Genomic DNA, 24867 nt, shown 5'->3' on the forward strand with positions numbered 1-24867 from the left:
TGACGCAACACACACACACACACTCAAACACACACACCACATACGTTGATGCTACTGTCATATCTATCCTGTTGTCTAGTCACTTTACCCCTACTATATGTACATTACCTCATACCCCTGCACATTGACTCGGTACTGTTACTCCCTGTACGTTATTTTCTCATTATTTTTATTCGTTATTCACTGTGGATTTATTCCTCCTGTCACTATTTCACATTTTTTAAAATCTTTATCTTTAACTCTGCATTGTTGGAAAAGGACCCCTAAGTAAGCATTTAACTGTTAGTCTACACACCTGTTGTCTAAGAAGCATGTGACAAATAACATTTGATTTGACCTAGCCTAAGCTACTATAACATTTGAAAACTTGGTAACCTGAAAACTAGGGCCTACAGTATGCCAGTCTCTCTTTTTATCCGTTCATGATGTGACATGTCTTGACCTTGACAACCTCATTCCCCTTGACACATCATGTTTAGTAAATGTTTCAGTCATGTACTCCACTCCATACACAGATGCATTGCAAAATAGCTACATAGGTAAACGGTCCCTGGCGCTCGCGACCTGTAAGTCCCGCCCAGTTGCTATAGCTCCGCATGATTGGTAAATCAATGGTTCATTCCTGTCAGCTAATTTGTCGACCTCTTATGGTCCGCTCATACAGGCAGCCCAATTCTGATATTTTTTCCACTAATTGGTCATTTGACCAATCACATCAGATCTTTTCACAGCATCTCTGATCTGAATTATTAAAAGAGCAATTGTTGGAAAAAATATCAGAATTGGGCTGCCTGTCTAAACGCAGCCTACATTTCTTTGACGACGTGTTGATTTTGAAAGGCAGCTGATTTATCCAATCTCTGCACAATCTTTTTTCGTCTCGAATCTGCACTCTCCAATCAGTGAAAGAAGACAGACGCCCTATTTTGCTGCCCGACTGAAACGGGAAGATTGGTTGTGAACAATTTCAGGACAAACATTTGCTGTGGAGAACACTGTTTGGCTGCAGGTTTGTTTCATATTAGTTTAGCTTTTAAAAAATGGTTCGCGGTTAGCGTTCAATTATTTGAGACAGTTTGTTAGTTGACGTTCTGTCTTTTACATTGTAATCGGTCAATGGGGAATTAAATAACTTTTAGGCTCATTTGGGGACACGCCTCGAACTGTATCGCTAATATTAGCTAGCTAGGAGTTGAGCCTAGTTACCTAACGTTAGATAAACGTTTGCGGTCCCCTCCGTTGAGAAAAGGTCAGCTAACGTTAGCAAATTGATTGTGTTGCAAGCTAGCCTTATCAGTCATTCGTCAAACTAACGTTAAACTAAGGCCGTTTTTCATAACGATATACAGTAGTTATCTAACTACCATGAATTAGCTAGCTAGCGTGCTAACTTACCTAGCTACATACAGCGCATGTAACGTTTCACAGATGGTTGTAGTTGTTGGCTAACTAGCCGCTTCCAGGTTAGCCAATGATCATAACTACCTGGCTAACGTTAACTAGCTAATATAGGTTCAGACAACTAACGTTAACTAAACAACTAAACCAATATAATAGCTGACTTCTTGACGAAAAAAGATGCGCTAGATAACGCGTTACTGTAAATGTTTGTGCAGAAGTAGCTAGCTAGCTAACTAGGCCTTTAGCGCTACCTAGTAATCTAGCTAATTTAGCTACCTAGTTAGGTAGCTAGCTAACGTTACTAGCTAGATTACTTCCAGTGTTGCCATGCATTAGGTCATTGACTGGCTAACTAACGTTAACTAGTTATCTAGATAAATAACTTGTCTGCATCAGTACTAAGCGGACGTTAACTAACGTTAGCTTGCTAATGTCATCCCTTTCTTTGGTAACGCAACCCCTACCTTGTCTTGTACTGTAGGCAGACATAAATATTTTTAAATCGTATGAGGCAGAGCCTACTAACCTTACACCCACACCAGAAGTAGCTAGCTAGTTACAATGAGGTGGCAAACTACCCCCTACAAATTGTTGGGCGACTGTATGTTAATTTTAGACCCATTACATTTAGCTATGTCAAGCGGCAACCACTCTTATCAAGGGCTGTGATTTGGGAAGTATTCCGTTAAATTACAGTATAGTACGTACACTTGTGTATCCTGTGGCACAGCATTAATAGGAATTGAAGTAGCCCAAAGACCGGCAGATGGCGATATTGAGTTGTGCCATCTTAGCGTCCAAATACATTGAATGCAGCCGGCAATACATTAAATCCCATGTGGACCTGTTCGTACCTAAAATAGACTTGATTCGGGTTGCATAGGCTTCGATTTCCCCAACTTTATTTAATGGCGGGAAAATGCGTACTTTTCTTATGAAACACAATTTTCCAGCGCCATGCTACAAGTGGCTAAATGCCAATACCGGATGTTGTGTAGCGCGTTCAGCCAATCAGGTTGAAACTCAGACCAGGGGTTCGGTTTCTTTTATGCATGGCTGTTGAGTTGGCAGCATCGCATTAGTGGAAACCAAAATTATTCTCAGGGCAGACCTGGTTGTAACTGTTCGAGTCGGGGACAAATTTAGCTAACCCTTTTCCTCACCTTAACCTAATTCTCCTAACCTGCTCCGTAAGTTTCCCTCACCTGCTACGAAAAGTAACTTCTGCTAGTCCAAACCGGCAGACCCACCCAGAGAACAGTCTTGGTTTCCACTAATACGATACAGCACTGAGTTAGGTTAGGGGTGAAAAAACTGACTGCTGCAACTTGATTGGCTGTACGTGTTACATAACATCCAGGATTATAATTTAGCTAGGAGGAAATCAAAGCCTATGCAGTCTGAATGGAGAATGTTTTAGGTAAGAACCGGTCCACGAGGGATACGAATGTATTGCCGGCTGCATACAATGCATTTGGACGGTAAGATGACATGACTCATGCCATCTGCCAGCCTTTGGGATATCATTTAAGTTGTAAGCAGGGGCAAGGAAACAACAGGTTTGATTAGTGACAAGATTGGTGAGGCTTATAATGCGGTAACTCGTGAGTTTCCCTAGGTCTTGTCTGACACGTCCTCAAAAGGCATAGCCTTATTTCAATTGTTGCCTCCCCACAGCAGATCCACAGAGGAGCCTGTTCGCATTTCACCACTGGTGCAAGACAATGGAGACAGAAATCGAGCAGCAGGAAGAAGAGACCACGTTCAGCAACACTGACACTAACGGTAAGACATGAAGGATATTCTGTCAGTGCATTATCAGACATAATACAACACTGCTTTTCTCTAATAGTTGATATCAGTCTTTACAGAAGGGACTACCGGTATAGCTGCATGCTGGCACCATGTGTGCATGTCAGATGGCCATGGGTTTCTCTTGTCCAATTCACTGCTGTTTTGGGAGCAGTTCTGCCCAGTTTTGATCCAGGAAGGGGGGTGGTAGGGGCTGAACACATGCTGGGTGGATGCTGTTGCCTGGCTTCTGGCTGGAACATGTATAGGACACAGTGTAGCATCAGGCTAACGCTCCAGGTTTCTCCCTCCAGGTAAACGCCCTGCTGAGGACATGGACGAGGAGCAGTCCTTTAAGCGCTCTCGCAACACAGACGAGATGGTTGAGCTGCGGGTACTGCTGCAGAGCAAAGTAAGCCTGTCAACAGAAATTGGATTTTAGGCCTATTCCTTTTTAATCAGAAATTCTTAATTGTTTATGGCATTAAATCAGCAATGCTATTTCTTACATCTATGTCATGGATCAGTGGCCGTTGTTTTCCCTGGTTTTCGGTGTTTTGCTAATCACATCCCTCTTCCATGTCTCATATCATTCAGCAGACTGTCGGACCCATTATTCTGTCCCTAAGTAAACCCTCTTGTTCCCCCTCAGAATGCTGGAGCCGTTATCGGAAAGGGTGGCAAGAATATAAAAGCCTTACGCACAGACGTGAGTATACGGAGTTGGCATCATCAAATATTTTCCTTGACCAGGGGATTTGCTGTAAAGCTATAATTCTTTGGGCTTGGAATTGCTAGGGACCTCATGATATGATATCACGATACTTGGGTGCCAATACAATATTTATTGTGATTCTCATGATTTTCATGATTCTATGTGTATTGCGATTGGTCAGTCAGGGAAATAAAGTTGCTGGCTTACTATTTAAAAAGATGGAGAACAAGCTATAGGATGAAAAATACCAGAGTTTTGTCACAGCAGACTAGCGCTAGCTAACGCTACCTACAGTAGCAAATAAGTATGTACAATGCATTCATAAAGTATTCAGACCCCTTTACCTTTTCCACATTTTATGTTACAGCCTTATTCTAAAATGGATTAAATAGTTTTCCCCTCATCTACACATAATACCCCCATAATGACAAAGCAAAAACAGGTTTTTAGACCTTTTTGCAAATTTATAAAAATGAAAACTGAAATCACATTTATGTAAGTATTTAGACCCTTTACTCAGTACTTTTAGCAGCAATTACAGCCTCGAGTCTGTTGGGTATGACGCTACAAGCTTGGCACCCCTGTATTTGGGGAGTTTCTCCCATTCTTCTCTACAGATCCTCTCAAGCTCTGTCATCTGTCAGGTTGGATGGGGAGCGTCGCTGCACAGCTATTTTCAGGTCTCCAGAGATGTTCGATCAGGTTCAAGTCCGGACTCTGGCTGGGCCACTCAAGGACATTCAGAGACTCGTTCCGAAGCCACTCCTGCGTTGTCTTGGCTGTGTGCTTAGGGTCGTTGTCCAATTGGAAGGTGAACGTTCGCCCGTCTGAGGTCCTGAGCGCTCTGGAGCAGGTTTTCATCAAGGATCTCTCTGTACATGTCTCTGTTCATCTTTCCCTCGATCCTGACTAGTCTCCCAGTCCCTGCCGCTGAAAAAAAAAGGGATAGTGCCAGGTTTCCTCCAGATGTGACGCTTGGCATTCAGGCCAAAGAGTTCAATCTTGGATTCATCAGACCTGAGAATCTTGTTTCTCATAGTCTGAGCGTCTTTTGGCAAACTCGAAGCGGGCTGTCATGTGCCTTTTACTGAGGAGTGGCTTTTGTCTGGCCACTCTACCATAAAGGCCTGATTGGTGGAGTGCTGCAGAGATGGTTGTCCTTCTGGAAGGTTCTCCCATCTCAACAGAGGAGCTCTGTCAGTGATCATCGGGGTCTTGGTCTCCTCCCTGACCAAGGCCCTTCTCCCCCGATTGCTCAGTTTGTCTACGGACAATTCCTTCGACCTCATGGCTTGGTTTTTACTCTGACATGCACTGTCAACTGTGGGACCTTATAAAGACAGGTGTGTGCCTTTCCAAATCATGTCCAATCAATTACATTTACCACAGGTGGACTCCAAGTTGTAGAAACATCTCAAGGATGATCAATGGAAACAGGATGCACCTGAGCTCAATTTCGAGTGTCATAGCAAAGGGTCTGAATACTTATGTAATTAAGATTTGTTTTATTTTTAATCCATTTGCAAACATTTCTAAACCTGTTTTTGCATTGTCATTATGGGGTATTGTGTGTAGATTGAGGAAAACATATTTAATCAATTTTAGAATAAGGCTGTAACGTAACAATGTGGAAAAAGTCAAAGGGTTTGAATACTTTACGAATGCACTGTATGTGTCTAGATATATCGTCCAAAAATATAGCGATATGTAACTTTTTTCTTTTTCTTTCTCCCCATCACTAATAATTGTCCTTGTAAACCCAACATTTTCCTAGACATTATGGTATCCAACAACCCAATTCCTAATGACAACCCTAACAAGCACTATTAAACAAACGTGATCCCTGTATTAAATGGTTTTCCTCTAATATAGGTAATCTCCCATGTATAGACTCTGACTGTTATTGTTTGACTTGATTGGGCAAATTGTGCATGTCTGAACACTTGGAGAGACAACTGCATCTTTTTTTTTTATATACAGTGGTCAGATTATCGCTTTCCCAAATGACACATCTATTGGCTCATGTGGACAGACATGGTTTGGCTTGATTGAACTAGATTTGGGGTCGAGGGTGGGTGGGGCATTCTCATGGTTCAGATAAAAGGAAACCTTTCTCTCTACTGAACTCTGAACTTGATTTCTAATGCCCCTTACAGCCCTGAAACTATACCGGACTGTGGCGATGTCCCTTCAACAGGTGTCTCAAAGCCTGAGCGGACCTATAGTCTGTTTCAACCTCTAGCCATGCAGTCCATTTAGCTAATAGTGTGTTTGTTAGCGCGGTCTCAGTCTAGCCGCAGTTGTTCTTGTGCACTTACTATATAATATATTATTTTAAAGCAGTATAGTGATGGAGTATAGCGTGTATTCAATTAAAATGTATTCCTTCTCCCCCTCTTCCCTCTCCTTTACTTTGTTATTTTTGGCCACCTTCCTCCGTTGCCCATGTACTGGATCGACATGCCCCTCCTGCGTTGCCCACCTTGACGTTGGCCCAACCTCCGCCCCTGAACGCCCGCCCACCTGACACCCCGGTTGGCCCCGCCCCGCCCCGCCGCCCGCCCACAAACGTGCCCCTCCCTAAACGGGCACCTTACTTGACATCATGTGATTGAATGCCCTTGCCCAATGCCAACCTCCACGGCCAATGCAGTACAATGCCAGTGTATCTGTCCCTGACAGCAGTGGCCCAGAGCGGTATGTCCCACCAGTTATTGCCTGATTAGAACAGAGAAACGTGTCTTTGATAACCTGCCTTCTGTTTCATTTTAACATTTTTTACATATAGAACCCCTCCCCCTCCCCTTTTATCAGGAGACGTGTATTGTTCCATTGAATTTTTCTGTCTTCTCCCCTCTCTCCCTCACATTTAGGTATTTCCATTTAATTTGGACCTTTTTTGTCACTATAAATGAAGTAATTTGTCCTGTACAGAGGGAGAAAAATAAAAAAATCCTCCACTTTCAGTAGTTCATATTGAAGGGGAGGAGACCAGCTGTTGGATGTTTCCTTGCTGTGATATTTTTAGTCGTGAACTGTGTAAAGGAAAGCCAATGATATTTCTCGCTCTGTCCTTCTGGCCCACCTTGCTCCCCCCTCCCCCCCTGCGCCCCTCCCCCACCCCACTGTTCTCAACATCACTGTTCATGATCTGAGCGCTCAAGCTCCGCCCACTCTGTCACTCATCACTGTCGTCTCTTTTTTTTTTTCTCCTTGTGCTGCATCTCCCCCTGTTTGGTTTCTCTCAGGCACCCCATCAGTCCAGACTGCCTGCCAAACCTCTCATTCCCCCTCGCTCCTGTCCGCCACCTAGTGGTTACCACTCGCATCCCCCCCCCCAACCCCCTGCTTTCTTTATTTGTTTCTTTCTACCCCCGACCCCCAAACCCCTGTCACTATGAGAAGGTGTGCCGGTGGCACGATTGTGATGGCGAGTTTATTTATCTTTTTTAATTGCTGCTGGTGATGGTTAAAAGAAGGCTTCTCTCTCCCCTCTGACTGTGGCCAGCCTTGTGCCTCACATTGTAATCTAAAGCCCTTCCAAACCTGCCCCATTCCAATCTTTCTGTCTTTCTTTGTTGAATGTGAGATAAGCGAGTGCATGTCAAGTTGCTCGTATTTCAGTCCAGTGTTGGGAAAGCCAAAAGATGTACAGTATACAGCAGTCCTCTTCTTCCTTTGCTTTGTTTTTTAACTCTTTGTGTGTACTTCACGTCAGTGTTAGTCTTAAAGTACGTTATTTTATTTTTTTCTGTCCTCCCTCTGTTTTGCCTCGTTACCTTTGGCCACATGCCATTTCCTACCAGGATCCTGAGTGTGAGTGCAGATATTGACACTATCGGAGAGATTCTGCTGAAGATCATCCCTACTCTAGAAGAGGTGAGTCCCCCGCGGCCTCTATAGATATACAAGTACATGTGTAGGTTTGTATTTTTCCAGATCCTCAGTCGAGAGTTAAAGGCCGTATTTGACCTGACTGATCTGTACCTGTTTTTTCCTAGTACCAGCATTATAACGGGATTGATTTTGACTGCGAGCTGCGTTTGCTGATCCATCAGAGTTTGGCCGGGGGCATCATTGGGGTGAAAGGTGCCAAGATAAAGGAGTTAAGAGAGGTAAGATGGGATCCGGTTGTCTGTCATGTGTACGCCACTGGTTTCAAAAAGCTGACTTGACTCAGTCCATACTCATGTTTGAAGATAAGCTGAAATGCAGATTGCATGTGCTTGATCTGTCCTTAATAGTTGTCTTTGTTGCCCACTTGTCCTTAGATGGCTATGGGGAGTGTATTGAATATATTATTTAATGCTCAAAGCTAAAGAAGGGTCAAACCCATTTTGAACATTTGGCATTGTGCGGAGTCTTCCTGTGTTGTGGGTGTATTTCATGCTGAGCTTCCTCTGTCTCCACCAGAACACCCAGACCACCATCAAGCTGTTCCAGGAGTGCTGTCCTCAGTCCACTGACCGTGTGGTTCTGGTTGGAGGGAAGCCAGACCGTGTTGTTGAATGCATCAAAGTTATCCTGGACTTGGTATCTGAGGTGGGTGAGAGTTCAGTTCTGAGCCGGTGACCACGACACACTTCCCCATCACCAGTGTCTAAACATGGAAACTCCCTGAAAGTCAGTCACTTAAACTAGAATTGTACCCATTTAACAGCAGACACTGGTTTTTTTGTTTTACATATTCCATTTACAACAGTTGTGGACATTAGTCATTTCAGAGCTACATTTCTTCACAGGGCTACATGTATCATAGTATTATCCATCTTTCTGTAGGCTCCTATCAAAGGGCGCGCCCAGCCCTATGACCCCAACTTCTACGACGAGACGTACGACTACGGCGGCTTCACCATGATTTACGAGGAGCGGGGCCGGCGGCCCATGGGAGGCTTCCCCATGCGGGGCAGGGGGGGCTTTGAGCGCATGCCCCCCGGCCGCGGGGGCCGACCTATGCCCCCCTCCAGGCGGGACTATGACGACATAAGTCCTCGTCGGGGACCGCCCCCTCCCCTGCCAGGCAGAGGGCGTGGAGGGAGCCGGGCTCGTAACCTGCCCCTCCCCCCACCACCACCCCCAAGAGGAGGGTAAGGAGCTTTCCTTCCTTTTTGTTCTTTCATTGACTTGTTTGTTTATGGCTACCTCTTTTATCACATTCAGTCACTCAGTGATTTGTAATTTTTTTTTCAAACCGTGTACCTTCCCTGTGCCGACGTGACACAACTTCCCCACTACTATTAGCCATATACATAATCTCAGGGATTTCACCTATGTTAACGCGATCATATGGACCCAAGTCATACTGTTAGACTAATCCTTAAAGTAATCTTTTATGACAGTTCCACTGAGTCATGTTGACCATGTTGTGTGTTTGCAGAGGGGACCGGTTCTCCCACCAGAGTTATCACGGCAACATGGACGACAGACCAAAGTAAGTAATTTGTATAAAAGGTAGCACCTGCAGAGTGGTTAGGGTGAAACTTCTCCAAATCAGCATAGTCATTTGGAGAATTGATCTCTCGGCTGTGGAGTTGAAAATGTTGGGTTTACTCTTCTGTTGATTTAATGGTCGTCAGTACGGTTTTAACCGTGGCACAGTAGTTATTTTGTCAACATGACCTCTTATCCTATAAGTAGATGACTATATGAACACTAAGTCTGTATCGGTGTCCACTTATCAATACTGATTCCAAAACAAGTTGTTTATGGTCTGTTGAAGCGGTGTGGCTCTTCACACTCTCGGGTGGCTAAACGACAAGCCAAGAAGGACTTGTCACACTTGTGTTGTATAGACTTGTCAGCCCATTGGTTTGGGGCACACACTATCTGTCCACCAAAGGTGGTAAACTGAACCCTCCATCTCATGCCATGTTAACCCTGACAACCTCCCCTCTTATCTAAGCAGTGACAGGAGAGGAAGACCAGGAGACCGCTACAACAGCATGGTGAGTGACCTCAGCATTTATGTGTTTTAGATAAGGGTTTAGCATGGTAGCGCGAGTTAGTCTGTCTATTGCCTGTTATAATAGTAGGCAAGTCGACAGTTTGGATTGTTATAATTACTGTACTTGTGGAAATGGATTGGTATTGTTTTCCTGTTCTAGTGAAAGCACGGTGGTTTGGACACTGGCGCTGCTCATAACTGAGCGAGCGCACTAGTTAGGCCTCTTGTTGCCTGGCAACAGTTGTCTCCTTGGTTACCAAGGAGCAGCGGAATACATAGTCTGGAGCCACTAAACTAACAAATGAACTTGAGGCGAAACAAAGCGAATTCCGGACAGGGTTGTACCAATGTACATAGTCGAAAATAAAAAGGGCAGCTCAGATTCATATGAAGAAATGATGGAGCTCAATGTTAACTGTAAACCAGTATTGACTTGATGTAGGTTTCAGTGTTGTAATACGTTTCTCATTTTGTCTTTCTCGCTTCCCCATGTCCTGCTGAATACAGAGTGGTGGATATGGTGGTGAGTCTCCACAGTTTCACAGTTACTTTTGGTCATGGTAGTCTCTACACTGTTTGAATGTCTCTTAGGTCGGGGTAAAGACCTTTCTGTCCAGTAAGCACCACCAGCTCTCCCCCTGTCCTTTGTCACCCTGTTGGTCTATGTAGTCTGTCAGCCACAATGTGACGTATTGTTGTTCTTTTCCTCCCTTCATCTTTTCGAAGATAACAATTCCTCGTGGGAGCCCTTTCAGTCTGGTGAGTGCAAATGGATCACATTTGTATCATGTCTCATTTTGTTGCTTCTGTATTTTGTTTTTGTCGTTTTTATAAAGGGATGACTTTCCCCACAACCGAGGATAAATTCTAAATGATATCTCTTGGTCTCTCCAGGTGGCCGAGGGTCATACAGTGACATCGGGGGTCCCGTCATCACAACACAAGTAACCATCCCCAAAGATGTGAGTAAAGGATTAAATAGCAGTCCCAAAACAGAGTTGAGATTTCTGATTGATCAGAAAGTTCCCACATCAGCCTCTATTCATACGTCATTGAAATTGCCCTACTCCCCCAAAACCATGTGCCCCCTTTACCTGGTTGTCATTGTGCCGATCACATTATTGGGGGAAAAGTAACCCTGGCTCCTCACTTGTCGTAGCTGGCCGGCTCCATCATCGGGAAGGGCGGCCAGCGGATCAAGCAGATCCGTCACGAGTCGGGAGCGTCCATCAAGATTGACGAGCCACTAGAGGGCTCCGAGGACCGCATCATCACCATCAATGGAACACAGGACCAGATTCAGAACGCCCAGTATCTACTGCAGAACAGGCACGTGCTAGCACCCTTTCCTCTTCTCCGGTGAAAGCAGTATGGTGGAAACCTATTCAACCCGTCACCTATCAGTGGTAATCAAGGAAAAAAAGAGTCGTTCATGACTAACTGAAATGAAATTTAACATAATGGAGTTCTAGAAATGATTCCTGGGGTTCCTTTATTCACTTTTCCACCGTGTTTTGTGTTGCAGTGTGAAGCAGTACTCTGGTCGGTTCTTCTGAACAGGGAAGAGGAGTGAAGCCAAACCCCTGCCATGCCCATTCTCTCCCTCAGAGCCAACATTCCTCTGCTATGGGTAGATGTGCTCTCCCCCGGTCATCTAACACACTATCTTTTAATTAGACGAAGTTAGGAAATTCTCTCAAAGCTGTCGGATGAGTCCCTGCTATTTTTTGCGCTGCTTGTTTTTTGTTTTTCTTCTGGATTCTTGTGCTGTTCTGTACTTGGAGTAAACTCATGTGTTCACGCTCCGCCTCCCCTGAGCCACTCCTCCCCCAGTCAGTACAGCATGCAGAATGTAATCTTGTTTTGTAAAGAACATTTTATGATTAAAACAAATAAATGTAGGTTATTTTTGCTTAATTGTTTTTTCACTGAAAGAGTAGGTGCTGTATAAAAATGTAAATATACAGTAATCATTTCATAGGATGAATAAGTGCTAAGATATTTTTATTTTGTTGGGAGACTGAAGGGGCCAAAAGGAAAAGTACTGTTGATTTGAATTTAGTTTTCTACCTGATTTTCAGATGTTTATCAAGCCACTCATAGGGATGGACATGATGTAACTCATGCGTACATAATAATTGACATTTGGATCCATTTAGACTTGCTTTCGTGTCAGTTTTGTAAGCATTTGTTACATTTTAGATGGGTTCTTTGTAAGGGGAATGTAGCCTTTCTGTCCATATGAGTGGCATGTTCACTCTACCCCTGTCTGTGGTGTCTTTGTAGTATCTGCTGAAAGTCAGAGTAATAAAATCTGTGCCACATTTTACTAAACGTGTGGTGGGTGGGGCCAGGCATTTTCTATGACAAGTAGGCCTAACTCATCATAATTAAAAATGTATTCTTTTTGCGGGGTTTACTTGCTAGTCGAAACTTGGACATTTCTGACTTACTGATTTGTTGAACGCGGCACGTGTATAACTACAACCAGTTAGCAAGTCTGACATTTCCTAGTTCCAACTACCACTTCAACACGGCATAAGATTAATGTGCAACAATGTGACATCAAATTTAAGTTCTGAATGGTCAATAACATGTAGCCTAATGATACATTTAAGATTGATAAAATTAGCCCATAGGCCTATTCTTTAATCCAAGATATGTCGGTGTTTATGTAGGTAGTGGATTGCCCACCTAGGTTTCCATACAATTGGCGACAGATTTTCATGCAAATATTCTAAGAACCGCAGAAAAATACATATGTCCATCAAATTCACCTGTTGCGGATAAAATGGCTGTGCGTGATGACATGGTGCACATAACGTTTTGCCCATGTACAAAATAAAGAATACAAGTTAAATTGGTTTCCATATCATGTTCAACTCTACTTATGGTTTGCTTTATAGGCCTATTGCGAATGTGCACACTTTGGTCTTCGTCACATGCGCTTTAGTCAACAGCTAGCAAATACGGTGCGTGTAGGATAGCCTACATGAGATTATATATATTAAAAAGGCAGCCAAGCATCGATCATGTCTCCAGAATAAGACCGATATTTATTGGACAGTAGCCTCGATCACGGCGTGCACTTTCACCACCTTGTGAAGCTCATTTATTTCAGCTGTAGCCTAAACTTTTTTTTCCCCGAGTCGTAGTGGGAGGACCACACAACATATCATCGCATGACTCCAAGTTTACTTCGATATGATTCTTATATCAATATTTGCGCATAAAGCAATGGCATTTCCATCGCCATTTCTCGTATAATTAATTTTTACCGACAGTCTAGCGTGTTTTGTATACATTTGGACAGTTTACCGACAACAGTTGCTGTTATCAGGCCTGTCGTCAAATGTTTTATCCGACATATACTTTACTCTCGTAAAATTATTTGATGGAAACCTGGTTATAGTAACGTGCTGGAGCAACATACCCTCATGTGCCTTTCCCATCTAAACACCCTCCCTCTCCTAATTTCACATGGATCTGGTGAGTGTAGTTACGTTATGCCAGCACAACCCGGCAGCTGCCAGCAATAATGGCTAGAATTGTGTCCAAATAAGAGTCCTCTACTGCGAGAGACTGTCCGACCCACCCCAAGATGATTACGATGTGGAAAAATGCAAATAAAGACTAGGATGAGTGATGAGGTTGAAGAAGAATGAAGAGGGTGGATGAAGAAAAATGTTTTACATGTACTTTTCTGTGTGGAGCACTTTTATTTGGAAGGCTCTTGCCTTTTTGCTGCTAGGTTCGCATAGGTTCCAGAGTAGCCTGTATTCTGTACATAATGAAATTACAAGCGAAGGTGAGAATAGAAAAGATGGAGTGAAGTTAAGCAAATACTATTTTCAATGAAGACAAATTCAAACGGACCATATTGTGGCATGGGATTCTTTTTTGATATTCCTGTGCAATAATGGAATTTAGTTTTTTATAAATTTGTGGCGATATGGAGTAAAAGTCCGCCATATTCACTCACCACGCCCGGAGTTCAACAATTGGAGGTAAAGATTTGTTTAGCTGTTTACATGTTGGTATTTAATTATTCATTTTCCCACAGATTGACTTTTACCCAATTTGGCTGCTACTGCATTTATTTGAAGGACCGCAGTTTATAGAAAAAGAAAACAACGTGGTCTCTTTCTGCCAAAGGTTCTATCTGTTTCTTGGAATTGCATTTGCGTTATTATTGTGCTTGGCTTTTACTGCCTAGTCTCCAGGACGTCTGCATGGCACTGTACTGAAAATTCAGGCTGAGTTGAGGGAAGACAAGTATTTTTAGAAATATAAATATGTCTTTAAAAATGACATCGAAGTCTATGTGCTTTGTTGAATTTTTTCTTTCACTTTGGGAATATAGGCCTACCTCCTCGACCCAAAAGTAGCCTAAGTGTTTTCAAGGGAGTCATGAATCTGAACTCCGTAGGGGCCTGTTGCCTCAGCGAAGAGGGAAAGGAGGCTCGGCGGATCAACGACGAGATCGAAAGGCAGCTTCGCCGGGACAAGAAAGACTCGCACAGCGAGTTCAAGCTGTTGCTTCTCGGTAAACGAAGTTCTGAATCGCACTCAAAGCACTGATATGACATTGTGTCATTAGTATAAACATTGTTTCATTGTATGACTGTATTATTGTTGGCTATCTGTTATTTCAATGTACATGCCTATAATAAACATGGCAATTTATATTGAAATTAGATATTGCCAAGAGAATAATGTTTATTGTTGTGCGTTGTCTTTAGTACTCTTTGATGTTTATATAACTTAAGTTCACACATCTAGCTCACAACTGTCCCCTTGCTGGGAGTAAAATAAATTATAACTCAATGAAATAATGTTGACAGCAAACAGGCCCACGTAGTTTGTTAGGCGACTAAGGAAGTAGTTATTGCTACAATAAACATTAGGTTGTTTAATTGCAGAGGGGGACACATTTTTTAGAAATCATTCAATCTTGCCATGGATCTCCACCCATTTAGATTCGTAGATCAGAAATCTATTCCAGTGACCTACTGTATATACAATGCACACACAGTAAGTAGCCAACCTCCTGACACTATTGTATACAAATTCCATGGCCAACACAGTCCTTCTCTTCAGTAGCAGGTGACAAATTGTATTTCAATCAAAATGTTTGGGTTACTCAGCAATAGTTAAATCTAAATATCACTTGTTCATGAAATTGACAATATAAAGATGACACTGTATAAGCTTAAAATGTGCCTTACCTCAGGCTACTGTGTGGGTTAGTGAGAAGAGAGCCACTGTACACATTAATGGTGTTTAAAAGTAGGGATTTAAAAGTGAAACTGAGTTAATCGCTGAGCTTTTTTCTCCCCAGGGACTGGTGAGAGTGGGAAGAGCACCTTCATCAAGCAGATGAGGATCATCCATGGGACGGGATACTCAGAGGATGACAAGCGAGGCTTCACCAAGCTGGTGTACCAGAACATCTTCACTGCCCTGCAGACCATGATCCATGCTATGGAGACCCTACAGATCCCCTACAAGTGTGAAGGCAACCAGGTAACCCTTTTGTTGTTTAATCTATACCGACTTTTCCCGTTTATTGCCAACATTTGGTGTTGGCGCACACAAATCTGTTGGTGAGGAGTTTTTGCACCATAATCCATTTTATGGACCTGTGTTTTTTCAGACCTTGACACCATGTAACCTCACCTGGAAAAACTATGGGCATTAGTCATAGCCTTTAGTCTAGAGCAGGGATATTCAACCTCGGGTCCGCAGACCACTAGGTGTCCGCGGAGGTACTGCATGAGGTCCCAAAAATAAAAACATAAAAAAGTGGATTCCCCCCAATGTTTTTATGAATATCGCTAGCAATCACATAATAAACACATTTTGAATTACATACCTACAGTATAAAATAGGAGACTGTCTTATTTCTAATGATGTCAACTTTATTTCTCAACTCCTAATATTGAGCAAATTACACTCATTGGAGCTAATTACACTCACTAGAGTACCTGACATAGGCTTTGAAAAAGCACCCGTGAGTACCAATCGCTGCAAGTGCCGCTGGTTGCTGGTAAGCTTTCTTGACTTGGACATACATTTTTGTCAACACATGGCTTAACTTTGTTTAACCAGCTTAACAGCTGCTATTAGTGAAAATATGTTTGGAGTTACCTTTCTAGCTAATAGGCTAGGGTTTCCCAACTGGCGGCCCGCAGGAGGTTTTATTTGCACCTGCAAGTTTTCTGAGCAAATAAAAATTTAAATTATTTTATTTTGTATTGTCTTTGTTGAAATTAAACCACTATAAAAACACCAGGAAATCTGCTTTAAGTTATTTTAATTTTGGAAATCTGTTCCCAAGTATTCCCATGCATAATAGAGATGTGATCAAATACAAATGTAAGCAAGGTTTGAAATGATTATGTTTTAGTCAAATATGATCTGTTTGGGCTTCTTGCGGTCAATTTGCAGTCTACAAATTATTTGTAATTATGTTCCGGACCCCCGACCATCCACAAAAAAAACAAATCGGTCCGCGGCTGAATCTTGTTGATGAGCGCTGTAATAGGCTATGTTAGAGTTTACACTTCCTCTTCCAATTATAATGTGGGGAGGTCAAAATAAGGAAAACTATCTACCAAGTCTATTAATTAAAAAATGTTGATTACTTCTCCTTGCCATTATCATTCACCTTATGATAAGAAAATACATTAAACATATTTCTAACGTATGATGGAGGTCCCTGGGCCGCCAGTTTGGCTGGGTGGGGGTGCCTGGGCAAGAAAAGGTTGAAGACTCCTCTCTAGAGGCTTTCCTGGCAGGTCACATTGTCAGAAAAAAATCCTGACCCTAGCTGTAATGGCTAGGCCCATGTTTGTACAGACCTTTTATTTGTTTCTAAAGTCTCTGAGGCTCAGTGAGGCTTGTAGTAAGGGGTTAGGTGATGCCATTATGATATCTGTAACTTTGTTTACTTCCTGCCTAGCTGATGATGTCATTAGTTACTGAGCAGGATGACAGACAAGGTCTTGTAAAAGGTACACGTGGTTGACTGTTGGCACACACATAAAGTAGGGGAACTCCTGGAACAAATATGCCACGAGAGAGACAAATATTCTTTGCTGACCTTTCTATCCCGCAAAACCTCCATATAATAATCATACAAATTCACTGCCTCACACCTATGTGCTGCCTGCCTCACACTAACACCAATTTAAATTCTAGATAGGTCTGAGGCCAAGCTAACACAAACCCTTGCCTGCCATTTACAAGAATGTGATCACTCAGACAAATGCCTCTCTAGGTCTCTCAAGTAATGATCTCTTTCCCCTTCTCTTTGTCTTTCTCTCTCTACTTTTTCAGGGTCATGCAAATATTGTCATTGAAGTGGACGTGGAGAAGATCACAATGTTTACAAATCCGTACATTGACGCCATTAAGAGTCTATGGAATGACCCAGGGATCCAGGAATGCTACGATCGGAAGAGGGAATACCAGCTCTCAGACTCTGCCAAATAGTGAGTAAAGCAGTCACCAATACCAGCCTCCTAGTCTAGATTGCCAAATAGTGAGTAGACACAGAGACCAGTAAATAACTACTCCCTAACTCTTGCCAAATAGTTTCCACTGTGTCCAATACCAGTTATGTTAAGAAACATCTCATTCTCATACATAAAAGGCTGTGCAAATTTAGGTAAGCAATGAAGTGTTCCAATGAACAGATTGCTTCCTATTGTGATGCTCGGGTGAAAGATTACTTATCTTATGACCTCTGTGTTTTTCTGAGAAGTGATGTAATGAGTAACAGAACTGTAAACAGAATAATAATGATACTAACCCCATCCCTCTCATGCCCTTTCAGCTACCTGAATTCACTGGACCGTATAGCTCAGTCATCTTATGTGCCGACCCAGCAGGACGTGCTCAGGGTCCGGGTCCCCACCACAGGCATCATTGAGTACCCCTTTGACCTCCAGAGTGTGGTCTTCAGGTAAACATCCATATAGCCTACTACTGTCTCCCTGTCTGGTGAACACAAGTAATCAAGATGATCCTAGAAGAGGAACTGGTATCAGAGGCACCATTTTGACTTACTCAAATACAAATTGACGTTGTTCCATGCTTTTCAATTCAGTACTTAGTAATGACAATGTAATAACTCATCATAACCCATTAGAAAAATAGTATACTCTGTATTCTCTATACCTGCCTGTTAAGCGTTGCCTCTAAACCTCATCGTGCTGCTGTTCTCAGAATGGTGGATGTGGGTGGCCAGAGGTCCGAGAGGCGGAAATGGATACACTGCTTTGAGAATGTCACCTCCATCATGTTCCTGGTGGCTCTCAGTGAATATGACCAGGTCCTGGTAGAGTCTGAGAATGAGGTGAGTTTGGCCATTGCGGTTTCAACAGTCCAAAGCATTATGGTGCTCTTAAGAGGACATTGCATCATTCCACGGCAGCCATGTTGGAGCCTCCCAGACAATGCTGACCAATGACAGTCCGCTTAATATTGACAATTTTAAACTGTGCTAATCAACTGTACTGCTTGAACTCATGAATGGGTAGATGGAATGCTTAGAGGCAGAACCATGACATCTTACTAGAAAGTTGGCCAAACTCTCTGCCTCTTGCTATCTCTCTATGACTGGCTCTGGATGGAGGTAAACTGCCTCTTCCATCAATCCTATTAGCCAATGTTCAATCATGTGAAAACAAATTGGACGACCTAAGATTAAGGTTATCCTACCAACGGGACATTAAAAACTGTAATATCTTATGTTTCACCGAGTCATGGCTGAACGATGACATGGATAACATACAGCTGGCGGGATATACGCTACATCGGCAGGATAGAACGGCTGACCCTGGTAAGACAAGGGGTGGCGGTCTGTGTATATTTGTAAACAACAGCTGGTGCATAAAATCTAATACTGAGGAAGTCTCGAGGTTTTGCTCGCCGGAGGTAGAGTATCTCATGATAAGCTGTAGACCACACTATTTACCAAGAGAGTTTTCATCTATAATTTTCGTAGCTGTCTATTTACCACCGCAAACCGATGCTGGCACTAAGATTGCACTGAATGAGCTGTATAAGGCCATAAGTAAACAGGAAAACGCTCATCCAGAGGCAGCGCTCCTAGTGGCCGGGGACTTTAATGCAGGGAAACTTAAATCCGTTCTACCTAATTTCTACCATGTTAAATGTGCAACCAGAGGAAAAAAAACTCTAGACCACCTTTACTCCACACACAGAGACGCGTACAAAGCTCTCCCTCGCCCTCCATTTGGCAAATCTGACCATAACTCTATCCTCCTGATTCCTGCTTATAAGCAAAAACTAAAGCAGGAAGCACCAGTGACTCTGTTAATAAAAAAGTGGTCAGATGACGCAGATGCTAAGCTACAGGACTGTTTTGCTAGCACAGACTGGAATATGTTCCGGGATTCTTCCGATAGCATTGAGGAGTACACCACATCAGTCACTGGCTTCATCAATAAGTGCATCGATGACGTCGTCCCCATAGTGACCGTACGTACCCCAACCAGAAGCAGACAGGCACATCCGTACTGAGCTAAAGGGTAGAGCTGCCGCTTTCAAGGAGCAGGACTCTAACCCGGACACTTATAAGAAATCCCGCTATGCCCTCCGACGAACCATCAAACAGGCAAAGAGTCAATACAGGACTAAGATTGAATCGTACTACACCGGCTTTGATGCTCGTCGGATGTGGCAGGGCTTGAAAACTATTACAGACTACAAAGGGAAGCACAGCTGCGAGCTGACCAGTGACACAAGCCTACCAGACGAGCTAAATCACTTCTATGCTCGCTTCGAGGCAAGCAACACTGAAGCATGCATGAGAGCATCAGCTGTTCCGGATGACTATGTGATCACGCTCTCCATAGCCGATGTGAGTAAGACTTTTAAGCAGGTCAAAATTTACAAGGCCGCAGGGCCAGACGGATTACCAGGACGTGTACTCCGAGCATGCGCTGACCAACTGGCAAGGGTCTTCACTGACATTTTCACATGTCCCTGACTGAGTCTGTAATACCAACATGTTTCAAGCAGACCACCATAGTCCCTGTGCCCAAGGACACTAAGATAACCTGCCTAAATGACTACCGACCCGTAGCACTCACGTCTGTAGCCATGAAGTGCTTTGAAAGGCTGGCTCACATCAACACCATTATCCCAGAAACCCTAGACCCACTCAAATTTGCATACCGCCCCAACTGATCCACAGATGATGCAATCTCTCTTGCACTCCACACTGCCCTTTCCCACCTGGAAAAGAGGAACACCTACGTGAGAATGCTATTCATTGACTACAGCTCAGCGTTCAACACCATAGTGCCCTAAAAGCTCATCACTAAGCTAAGGACCCTAGGACTAAACACCTCCCTCTGCAACTGGATCCTGGACTTCCTGACGGGCCGCCCCCAGGTGGAAAGGGTAGGTAACAACAAATCTGCCACGCTGATCCTCAACACGGGGGCCCCTCAGGGGTGCGTGCTCAGTCCCCTCCTGTACTCCCTCTTCACCCATGAAATGCATGGCCAGGCACGACTCCAACACCATCATTAAGTTTGCCGACGACACAACAGTGGTAGGCCTGATCACTGACAACGATGAGACAGCCTATAGGAAGGAGGTCAGAGACCTGGCCGTGTGGTGCCAGGATAACCACCTCTCCCTCAGCTTGATCAAGACAAAGGAGATGATTGTGGACTACAGGAAAAAAAAGAGGACTGAGCATGCCCCCATTCTCATCGACGGGGCTGTAGTGGAACAGGTTGAGAGCTTCAAGTTCCTTGCTGTCCACATCACCAACAAACTATCATGGTCCAAACACACCAAGACAGTCGTGAAGAGGGCACGACAAAGCCTATTCCCCCTCAGGAGACGGAAAAGATTTGGTATGGGTCCTCAGATCCTCAAAACGTTATACAGCTGCACCATCGAGAGCATCCTGACTGGTTGCATCACCGTCTTGTATGGCAACTGCTCTGCCTCCGACCGCAAGGCACTACAGAGGGTAGTGCGTACGGCCCAGTACATCACTGGGGCCAATCTTCCTGCTATCCAGGACCTCTATACCAGGCGGTGTCAGAGGAAGGACCTAAAAATTGTCAAAGACTCCAGCCACCTGAGTCATAGACTGTTCTCTCTGCTACCGCACGGCAAGCGGTATCGGAGCGCCATGTCTTGGTCCCAAAGGCTTCTTAACAGCTTCTACCCCCAAGCCATATGACTCCTGAACAACTAATCATGGCAACCCGGACTATTTGCATTGCATTTTTTTATTCATTTATTTATTTAAAAAACTGCATTGTTGGTTAAGGGCTTGTAAGTAAGCATTTCACGGTAATGTCTACACCTGTTGTATTCGGCGCATGTGGCAAATAACATTTTATTTTATTTGATCTGTTATAGTGGAGGAAAGGATCCACCGAGAAAGATAATCAACCAGTCAGTCCGAACACAGAGGCACATTGTTCCAGCGCTAATGTGAATAAGCCCAAACCTGTTATGTGAAGATGACCCAGATTTCCCCCCCCTCTGACAACTCCTATAGTTGGCTAAATGCACATACAGATCTGGGACCAGGCTAGATGTTCTCTGATAAAAAAAAATGGAGAATACCCTTCACACTGTTTGAAGGCTTCCAAGTTTGTTTTGTAACACCTGCTACTTGAACTGGGCTTTGACCAACTCAGGGTTTGTGCTCAGTGTTCACCTGCAGGGGGAGCCCTTCAGTCACTAATAATTATTGGAACACACTCAAAGCCTGGTTGTTGCACAGTATTTGCATCATGCACAATCACTGCAAAGTAATTGTCCACACTGACTGTGTAGAACAGTGGGTCCAACAACACCTTGATGGAATAAGAAAAAAATTAGTTCAAATACCAGTAGTCTCTTTAACATTGTGTGTGTTTATGATCTTTACACAGAATCGAATGGAGGAAAGCAAAGCATTGTTCAGGACAATAATAACCTACCCGTGGTTTAAAGATTCCTCAATCATACTATTCTTGAATAAGATTGACTTATTGCAGGAGAAAATCTTGTTCTCACATCTGGTGGATTACTTCCCTGAATATGATGGTAAGAACTCCTTCTTTTTATGGACCTATTGACAAAATGAATAGAGCCCTATTTGCATGGACCAGCTAAATGTGATCATAAGCTACCGATTCAAAATGGATTAGCATTCAGTTATCGTATTACTGATATAGTGTATAGATAAAAAATACCCTATATAAACCATATTAATAGCATACTCATAAATAAAGTATTGTATATACAATGTAGCCATCTAACACCATTTACAAGACCTTGCCCCTTATCGCCTATAATCGATCCTTGAAGGTGCCATTTGTAATGTCTTTGTCCCCTGTGGCCACAGAAGGACATCACAAACACTTTCAAAGACCGTCCCCTTCAGTCCTGTTGGGCCAATACCTTGTTCCATTAACCGGAAATGAAACAATATTTAATATGTATTGCTTTAGACTGATATAACAATAAAAAAGTATCTGCCATGATTTCATGAATCATAACTAATCGTATCTCCTCCTCTCAGGACCCCAGCGGGACCCACAGGCAGGAAGAGAATTCATCTTGAAGATGTTTGTGGACCTGAATCCAGATAGCGATAAAGTCATCTATTCCCACTTCACCTGCGCCACCGACACGGAGAACATTCGCTTTGTCTTCGCCGCTGTGAAAGACTTCATCCTGCAGCTGAATCTGAAGGAGTACAACCTGGTTTAGACTCCAGCCGACTATAGTTACAGACTCTTTAATGCAATCTGCTCCAACAGCTGCAGCCAGAGACCAAGGCCTGGAGCCATAGTACAAACTTCTTCACTTTGTCTGGTTGTCTTCCACTATGGTGAAACCCTACTGCCCACAATGGGAGTTGAAGACTGCAGCTACAAAGCATTTCCATAAATGGCTGGATTATTTCCAATGGATTTCAACTGCTCACCACTGCATTTTTGTTTTAAATAGGCATCTTTGATTTTGTTCACGAGGTGCATCATGATGATGAATAATACTGTGCCTTTTTGAGGAGAGATGATTATTGTGTACATTGAGAGTTATTAGGAACTCTTTGTAAACCATTCAAAACACATTATAACAGTGTAAACACACCTCAGATGAGAGTTTAAAAAGTGCTTTGATGTGCCAGGTGTCTCTCTGAGGACTGGTGACCCACAACTCTCTTGTCAGAGAATGTCTGGTTGACATTTAGATAACTGCTAAGCAGCACGGCACCTTATATCCTTCAGTGGGTCACAGTCACAGTCTATACATTGTTTACGTATTTAAATGAGTAGTCATTCTCTGGGTCAGAGGATAGAAGAAACAGTCATAATCATCACATAGAACACGTAAACTATTATTTGCACAATTGACATATTTTGTTGTTTTTCTATTGGTGTATACAGTGTAAGTGTGGGTATGTGTTGCCAAATTAGTATTACCAAATTAGTATTACCTCTATTGACTGAATACCCTCTACTGAAGGGTGAAATCTGAAGCTGTACCACCATATTTGAGCTAAAATGCGTTTGATTAACAACACTTTGCAGTTGTAATACTGTACATGTCAACTACCAGTGTTATAACATAACTATATTTGCCCCAACTAAACAGAGCATCATGATACTGTTCCTCATCCAATAAGGGAATGTTGCCAACTTAGACAAGGTCTATCGTTGATCCGTAACATTGCTTTTTGTCGGTCCTTTGTATTCTCAGTGGAGATGTACTGTATTGCTTTGGCACAGTTTCAGTTCAGGGACAACTTTGATTAGCATTATTGAGTCACTCTCTGGTTTCAAGATCATTTGTGAAAAGGGCTGAAAATGATTCCCAATATAGTATATATATACAGTACCAGTCAAAGGTTTGGACACACCTACTCATTCAAGGGTTTTTCTTTATTTTTACTATTTTCTACATTGTAGAATAATAGTGAAGACATCAAAACAATACACAAAAAAAAAAAAAATGTATGCACGCATGACTGTAAGTCGCTTTGGATAAAAGCGTCTGCTAAATGGCATATTATTATTATTATAAAACTATGAAATAACACATATGGAATAATGTAGTAACCAAAAAAGTGTTAAATAAATCAAAATATATTTTATATTTGAGATTCTTCTTTGCCTTGATGACAGCTTTGCACACTCTTGGCATTCTCTCAACCAGCTTCATGAGGAATGCTTTTCCAACAGTCTTGAAGGATTTCCCACATATGCTGAGCACTTGTTGGCTGCTTTTCCTTCACTCTGCGGTCCAACTCATCCCAAACCATCTCAATTGGGTTGAAGTTGGGGGATTGTGGAGGCCAGGTCATCTGATGCAGCACTCCATCACTCTCCTTGGTCAAATAGCCCGTACACAGCCTGGAGGTGTGTTTTGGGTCATTGTCCTGTTGAAAAACAAATGATAGTCCCACTAAGCGCAAACCAGATGGGATGGCGTATCGCTGCAGAATGCTGTGGTTGCCATGCTGGTTAAGTGTGCCTTGAATTCTAAATAAATCACTGACATTGTCACCAGCAAAGCACCATCACACCTCCTCTTCCATGCGTCACGGTGGGAACCACACATGCAGAGATCATCCGTTCACCTACTCTGCGTCTCAAAAAGACACGGCGTACGAACCAAAAATCTCAAATTTGGACTCATCAGACCAAAGGACAGATTTCCACCGGTCTAATGTCCATTGCTCGTGTTTCTTGGACCAAACAAGTCTCCTTCTTATTGGTGTCCTTTATTAGTGGTTTCTTTGCAGCAATTCGACCACGAAGGCCTGATTCATGCAGTCTCCTCTGAACAGTTGATGTTGAGATGTGTCTGTTACTTGAACTCTGTGAAGCATTTATTTGGGCTGCAATCTGAGGTGCAGTTAACTCTACTGAACTTATCCTCTGTAGTAGAGGTAACTCTGGGTCTTCCTTTCCTGTGGCGGTCCTCATGAGAGCCAGTTTCATCATAGCGCTTGATGGTT

General features: G+C 43.1%; 2 protein-coding genes across 8 annotated transcripts; both read left to right on the forward strand.

The window, feature by feature from the left end:
• Nucleotides 1-748: 748 nt before the first annotated feature.
• On the forward strand, nt 749-11763 carry LOC121582809 (heterogeneous nuclear ribonucleoprotein K). Of its 6 annotated transcripts, none has more exons than XM_041898920.2 (16): nt 749-1009; nt 3079-3186; nt 3507-3604; nt 3845-3901; nt 6561-6604; nt 7714-7786; nt 7915-8022; nt 8321-8449; nt 8687-8994; nt 9285-9338; nt 9810-9852; nt 10359-10374; nt 10578-10610; nt 10746-10813; nt 11011-11257; nt 11377-11468. In XM_041898920.2, the coding sequence occupies exons 2-15, from the start codon at nt 3126-3128 to the stop codon at nt 11212-11214; spliced, it is 1296 nt and encodes a 431-aa protein (XP_041754854.1). In that variant the 5' UTR covers nt 749-1009; nt 3079-3125; the 3' UTR covers nt 11215-11257; nt 11377-11468. The 6 variants fall into 6 exon arrangements, with proteins under 6 accessions (XP_041754854.1, XP_041754851.1, XP_041754853.1 ...); XM_041898917.2 differs by having other exon boundaries at nt 750-1009; nt 3082-3186; nt 7909-8022; XM_041898919.2 differs by having other exon boundaries at nt 751-1009; nt 7909-8022; nt 9813-9852.
• A 1002-nt stretch (nt 11764-12765) lies between these two features.
• LOC121582810 (guanine nucleotide-binding protein G(q) subunit alpha-like) lies at nt 12766-23792 on the forward strand. Of its 2 annotated transcripts, none has more exons than XM_041898922.2 (8): nt 12766-13858; nt 14215-14397; nt 15193-15377; nt 17193-17347; nt 17692-17820; nt 18084-18213; nt 21791-21944; nt 22423-23792. In XM_041898922.2, exons 2-8 carry the CDS (start codon nt 14262-14264, stop codon nt 22611-22613), a joined length of 1080 nt encoding a protein of 359 aa, XP_041754856.1. In that variant the 5' UTR covers nt 12766-13858; nt 14215-14261; the 3' UTR covers nt 22614-23792. The 2 variants fall into 2 exon arrangements, with proteins under 2 accessions (XP_041754856.1, XP_041754858.1); XM_041898924.1 differs by having other exon boundaries at nt 12767-13858; nt 14281-14397.
• Nucleotides 23793-24867: the final 1075 nt, after the last annotated feature.

The sequence above is a fragment of the Coregonus clupeaformis genome, chromosome 15 (assembly GCF_020615455.1).
Source record: "Coregonus clupeaformis isolate EN_2021a chromosome 15, ASM2061545v1, whole genome shotgun sequence".
Lineage (NCBI taxonomy): Eukaryota > Metazoa > Chordata > Actinopteri > Salmoniformes > Salmonidae > Coregonus > Coregonus clupeaformis.

Bases quoted from the DNA above. Each gene is read 5' to 3' on its own strand.
- LOC121582809 (XM_041898917.2), top strand. From the start codon at position 3,126: ATGGAGACAGAAATCGAGCAGCAGGAAGAAGAGACCACGTTCAGCAAC. The intron at 7,787-7,908 runs GTGAGTCCCCCG...GTTTTTTCCTAG, and splicing joins TCATCCCTACTCTAGAAGAG to TACCAGCATTATAACGGGAT. The intron at 10,814-11,010 runs GTGAGTAAAGGA...CACTTGTCGTAG, and splicing joins AAGTAACCATCCCCAAAGAT to CTGGCCGGCTCCATCATCGG.
- LOC121582810 (XM_041898922.2), top strand. From the start codon at position 14,262: ATGAATCTGAACTCCGTAGGGGCCTGTTGCCTCAGCGAAGAGGGAAAG. The intron at 14,398-15,192 runs GTAAACGAAGTT...TTTTCTCCCCAG, and splicing joins GTTCAAGCTGTTGCTTCTCG to GGACTGGTGAGAGTGGGAAG. The intron at 21,945-22,422 runs GTAAGAACTCCT...TCCTCCTCTCAG, and splicing joins TTACTTCCCTGAATATGATG to GACCCCAGCGGGACCCACAG.